General features: G+C 29.4%; 1 protein-coding gene and 1 long non-coding RNA gene across 2 annotated transcripts; both read left to right on the forward strand.

Moving 5' to 3' along the window:
• On the forward strand, window positions 1,162-1,666 carry LOC104790159 (defensin-like protein 296). The gene is made up of 2 exons (XM_010515861.2): window positions 1,162-1,210; window positions 1,315-1,666. Exons 1-2 carry the CDS (start codon window positions 1,162-1,164, stop codon window positions 1,599-1,601), a joined length of 336 nt encoding a protein of 111 aa, XP_010514163.1. The 3' UTR covers window positions 1,602-1,666.
• LOC104790160 lies at window positions 2,838-5,139 on the forward strand. The gene is made up of 3 exons (XR_768641.2): window positions 2,838-3,057; window positions 3,568-3,662; window positions 4,995-5,139. It is a non-coding gene; the product is annotated as an uncharacterized LOC104790160 (long non-coding RNA).

The following is a 6,040-nucleotide window of genomic DNA, read 5'->3' on the forward strand; positions in this document are numbered from 1 at the left end:
TGAGTTCAAACATTAGTCAAATTTTAAGAAATCAGAACCTGTAAAAGTACCATGAAATTATGTACAAGTAGAAAAATCAATCAGATTGCACTAAGTACAAGTTACAAAAATTAAACTTAACCAAACCAAAATCTAGTACTCGTTAAATCAATAAATCTAATGAACATAGAAAAGGTAGAAGAGAAGCTTACCAGATAATTAAACACGGTGTAGGCTCGCCAGTTTGGAAATTGAGAGACCCAAATCACAAATGATCCTATCTACTGAAAAGCTGAAACTTATGAAAATGAGAAAAGCAGGTTAAGCACAAAATAGGTTTCAATCGGACAAATCAATGAGACTTAGAATCAAATCTAGAATTAATCTTCACATCGAGAAATCTAAAATATTGATCTTGCCGTGAATTTAAACTCCGAGATTGAAGAAGCGTTACAGCGAGAGAGAAGTGATGAGTTAAAACATTGAGATAAACCCCATCGGAAAACCCCATCGAATACCCTTCTCTCTTTCACTCTTACTCCCATCTGCGATTAATGGCGCCAGTGGTGGCATCATCTCCGACTTCATTCGCTGCTTTATTCAAAATTCATCACTGTTTCCTCCTCTATCCTCATTTTCCCTCTCTATCCTCGCTTCTTCCCCGTACGTACACTCCGTTGCTCTATCTCTCCTCTTCCGAGTCTCTCAAATTCATCTGAAATTTTTTAGGTTTTGTGACTACGCTGCGTTTTCCCTTTTTTTTTTTTTTGTTTTATTTAATACTTTTGTTTTATTTAGATAATTCCTTCCAAAAATTAAAATTGTGCTAAATTTGGAAAAATTAAGAAAATATGCTAGTTTTGGAACAAAAACTTAAATTTGTGTTATTTTGAGAATTTCTCATTTTTTTATACTAAATATTTAATTTAGTATAAAATAATAAAATCATTAATAAAATCTTCTAAAAAAGATTTTCATTATTAATAAATTTATGATTTATACCTTTAAGATTAAAAAAAATCATTAATAAATTTAAAATCATTATATATGATTATACTTTATAAAATATTTTGTGATTACATCCCTTTTAATAAAGAATCGATTGACATTAAATTATGGTATTTCAAAGAAACTATAATAAATAGTAGATGCTTACATAGGTTATAGCCATAAACATAAGAAATGGCTTCAAAGATCATAGTCTTCTCCCTGCTTGCTCTCGTCGTCGCTTGTAAGTCTCTATATTCTCTCTAACAAGCCTTTTATTTAAGCATACTTATTGGATTTGAAGTTTCAATATGACATGCATTTTCCTGGTCCTGTGTAATTCATTAGATACAATGATGGTGAGTATTCCGATAGCAGAAGCTGAGCTTGTTTTTCCTTGCAAAACAACATATGATTGTGAGTCACCTCTTCCCTGCTCGGGTAGGCCATCTCAATGTATAAAGGGACAATGCAAATGCACCGTTCCATTGACTCATCAAGAAAAACTCGATAATCTAATAACAATGGATGATGCTAAGACATGCAAGCTGACGAGTGATTGTGATCCTCGTATGAAATATTCTTGTTCTTCGGGATCTTATATGTGTGTTAATGGCGTTTGTACTTGTATCTAATCTTAATATACTAGGACCGGATCCGCATTACAGCACGGAGAAATATTCACGGATATTACTTCTTAACGGACTGGAATATGTTACAGTACCATAAATCTTATTTGTATTAAATCACATATATATTTGATTTGGTCATGATTTGTATTTGAAAGAAGGAAACACATATATATGAAAAGAATAATTCTTTTTAAGTTAAAAATATGTGTTATGTTATATGTGGAATATTTGAGAAGAGTGTGCAATTTACATAACTTAGTGTGTTTTATTCTATTCGTTTGGTAAAAAAAAAGTGTGCTTTGTTCAAACAGTTTTGATTTTGGTTGTAAATGTAACACATATATTTGGTATATGTATGTGTTCACAAACTCTTGAAACGCTTGAACCCACCTGATTCAACAACAATGAGAATCGTTACACTTCATTGATTCCAAAAACAATATGGAAAGATTAAAAAAAAAAACAGCATAAGCAATCTTACCCTTTCATGTGCGTATTTGAAATCCTCCATGTTGAAGAAAGTGTGTAATATTAAATATTTATTTAATTATGAAAGCAATTTCAGCGTGGGGGAATATTTTCGATTCATAACCGATTGGATACGATCATACGAACATGTAATGATGAGTACGAAATATTTGTAATGTGTGTTATGAAATTTGATGATGAACTAATACCGGAGTATATTATAGTTATATATAGGCATTCATATCTAATAGAAGAATGGGATTATTAGTATAACAATTAGCTTAATATGAAACTAAGTTGCACTAAAGATGATTAAAAATCGAATGAGTTGGTATTTTGTCAAAATATGAAAATTAAACTAAATAAGTAAGTTTTTAATGTTGGTATATGTATAATTGACTAATTACAATTAGTATTGTGTATAAACTGATTAATTTTAAATATGTGTAAGAAGTTTTTTTTTTTCTGAATTCCTCTTTTTTTTGGATAAACAATGTTGTATTGCAATATATTTCTAATTATAAGAAAATTAACACTATTGTAAAACTTATTTTAATTTCCATTATTTACACTTCTACTTATATAAAAAATTGTCTGATTTTTCATATTAAAGTTATTGGGCTATCTGTATTCTCATCAATTTAATTTAATGGGCTATTCAGTATTATCATATAGATGGGCTACGTCAGGCCTTTCAATAAAATTATTAATTTTACGATTAAATTAAACAATTTTTGTTTTTTGAACTCTTCGACAAAGAATCGAGAAACCCAAAGTTTAGCCGACCTTTTCCATTCATGACGGTGACAACATTGAAGAGGTCTTCGTATCAATTCTTTCCAAACCTGTAACTTAGCCTAACACAAAATCGAAATCGGGAAAACGATGTCGCAGTTGAAGGGTTTACGGAGAGATCGTCTATTAATAATAAAGCAGAATCACTTTTGCTTTACTGAATTCAAAGAGTTATGAACAAATTGCATGTATTTGGGTAAGTTGTTTCTGTTTTTAAGTTATCAAATTTGTGAGTATTTTTGTATTTTTCAGAACCAATTGCTCTGAAATTGTTATTTTGATATTCAAAGTAATTGATCATTTTCGTTCTCAAGTTTTATATTTTTTTATTCGAAGTATGCTTATATTTTTTCTGTCAATTTTGTCTTCACCTTTTTTACATATATATAAATTTAAGGTTCTAACAAAAACAGAGAAAAGAAAATATAAATTTAAGGTTCTAAGCGTTAATTACATGGTAACTATTTAGTATTAGGCAAATTTGTACATTGAAGCTAAAAAAGATTGAGGACGACAATATGAGTACGATTTTTGGTATAAGATTATTTACTTGTACAACTGTATTAATTAGGAAAATTATAATATTTTTACCTGTTGAGTTTTTCCGGCAATGAAGCACACTAAATTAGTAAACTCTTTTATTTGTACAATTCAGTGAAGGGAAGAAGATAAGTATTCATCATTTGTTATGTCAATTTTATTGTAGGTGATTAGTGGCATAAATCATCCTTATATATAGCCGTATGTGGAGCTTTCTGATTCTTAATGTGGAGGGTGATCTTATGGAAAAAAAAACATAAGGTTAGTTACTATTATTTGTTTTAGGATTTAATTCTCTTGTATCCCTATCCCAAAAATTATTTTCTACACATCCATCTTAATTTTACATACCCTTCTTCTTTAATGAAAAGACGAAACTACTCCTCTAACAATTTTTAAATAAAAATCAAACATCCTAGATGTACCAGTTGCATTTGTTGTACCAGTGACACCCTAGTTGTACCCAGTTGTATTCTGCATAGTGGGATTCGAACCCAGGACGCGCGCGCGTGTGCATGGAGCTTGCAACTATTGAGCTACTGTGTTTTTCGTTGAACATTTACTATTTTAATTATATTTAACCTTTAACAATCTTCATTAAGAGTAATTTTATCTTTATACCATTGAGGGGTTTTTGAGAAATTGTTTTGATGGATACGGGATATAAGATTTTGGTCTTTTGTTTTATTAGCAAAGTTTCAAAAATTATTAATTTAAATGTATTATAAAAAATTAGTAAATAACAACTGAGATAACAGTTTGTAAGTTTGTATAAACAAAATGTACCCCATTGTAGTCAAGTAGTTCGGCAATGGATTTACTTAAGTAAGTGATTTTAGTACTCAGCCTTTTAAACAATTTTTGCTCTTTAGGAACACCTTGCTTAATTGTCAAAGCTAGTCCATCTTTAGGCAACCTAAAATTTCACAAATAATTAGACTAATTTCATTTGGTAAAATTTGAAAAAAAAAATAGATTTTATCCAAAAAAATCTTACTTTTCAGGAAAGAAAAGATCTTAAGAAATCGCAAAGACCTTCATAGTGTACACGCTGGACTTTTATCCCTTAAAAAAATAGTATTTCAGTAGCATAATGTTAAAAAAAATCTAAATTGCTATATGTATAGAAAAAACCTTAAACTCATTAGTACTTTGTGTCCCTAAGTTCACACTCAATCTTTCTTTGTAATCTTATTCTCCATGTCATGAGTTTTTATTTCGCGGACATTAACCACCTGACCAATGACATATACAAAAACACATATTGATTTAGGAACATAAAACTGAATTCTTAAAAAAAATTATACGATTGAAATTATCATTACGAATCAAAATATTCTCAGTCAAAGCCGCATCATTTAGAACATCTTGAAAATCCACCAAATCCAAATACATGTTATTTAGACAGTGAAGCACATGGAATGATAAAAAAAAAACTATTAATATAAGCTTACCGAAGTATCGGATAAAATCATTTTCATAGTTTCTCCGGGGTAAGTGATGTGTTGCTTGGAAGTATGAATGTTTTGATCTTTAATTCTCCAGCTATGAATGTTTTGAACGGTTTGATGGATTTTAAATCGGTTATTGCAGGAAGCGTAGCCATTTTCGAGTGAAGCCGCAAACAAAGTGAAGAAAGTATGAAGGTTTCAATTGAGTTATTATGTTTTCATGTTTTAGAAAGATAAAAATTGAAGAGTTTTTAGTTCATGGAGCTAGTCCTTTATGGTGACATTCAACTTCGTCTATTTGGACTTCCAAAAAACATTTATTGAAAGTTTAACTGTTTATTTTAATCTTGATTTTATCATTATAGTTAATTTAAAAAAATCTGCATTAATGACTGATCCCACCATTATGAGAACCGTTACAAATGAGAGTTTATCGTGCCCAATCCCTTTCGACTTACACTAACATGTAGTTGAAAACAACATGAGATTCTACCGTTCGCAATTAATAAAATTATTTTAAGAATAGAACATGTAGTAATTAATAAAATTATTCCCCAATTATCACTAACTATTTGATAAATTTATATGGCATCGTAATTGAAAACAGAGGCAATTCTTTTGTAAAAATATTTTTTTTATTGATAAACCAAAGTTAACATTCAAACAAACAAAAACCATAAATATGGTATTAAAAAGTAACCAAGTAAAGAATCATCCACATTTTGACTAAAAGTAGATTCAATGCCAAAAAAAAATTATTAAATAGTATTGAAAATCATTGACCGAAAGATTTTCAAATAAATTCCCAAATTTCTAATAGACTATAAATAAATAGCTAAACGGATGTCTTTGTCCCTCTGATATAAATTTCAAAGATAATTGAAAAATGGCATCAAAAATCACATTCTTGTTTCTAGAGATGTCAAAATGATTAACTCAACTCAATTCAACTCATTACCTAATGAGTTTAGATAAAATAAGTTGATGGATTAACCCAAATCATTTAACAAATGAGTTGAGTTAACCCATGAACTCATTTAATTTGATGAGTTAAATGGTTATATGGGTTAACCATGATTTTAGAGAATGAGAAATTGTAACTATGGCTACATAATTGTTTTTTATAGTGACATCGCTTAACTCCTCACATAACAATACTAAGAAATGCTGAGAAAGAGAAAGACGCTC

The sequence above is a fragment of the Camelina sativa genome, chromosome 6 (genome assembly GCF_000633955.1).
Source record: "Camelina sativa cultivar DH55 chromosome 6, Cs, whole genome shotgun sequence".
In the NCBI taxonomy this organism is placed as follows: domain Eukaryota; kingdom Viridiplantae; phylum Streptophyta; class Magnoliopsida; order Brassicales; family Brassicaceae; genus Camelina; species Camelina sativa.

Excerpts from the sequence above, each read along its gene's own strand:
- LOC104790159 (XM_010515861.2), top strand. The coding sequence starts at position 1,162 with ATGGCTTCAAAGATCATAGTCTTCTCCCTGCTTGCTCTCGTCGTCGCT. Across the intron at positions 1,211-1,314 it reads GCTTGCTCTCGTCGTCGCTT|ATACAATGATGGTGAGTATT; the intron begins GTAAGTCTCTAT and ends GTAATTCATTAG.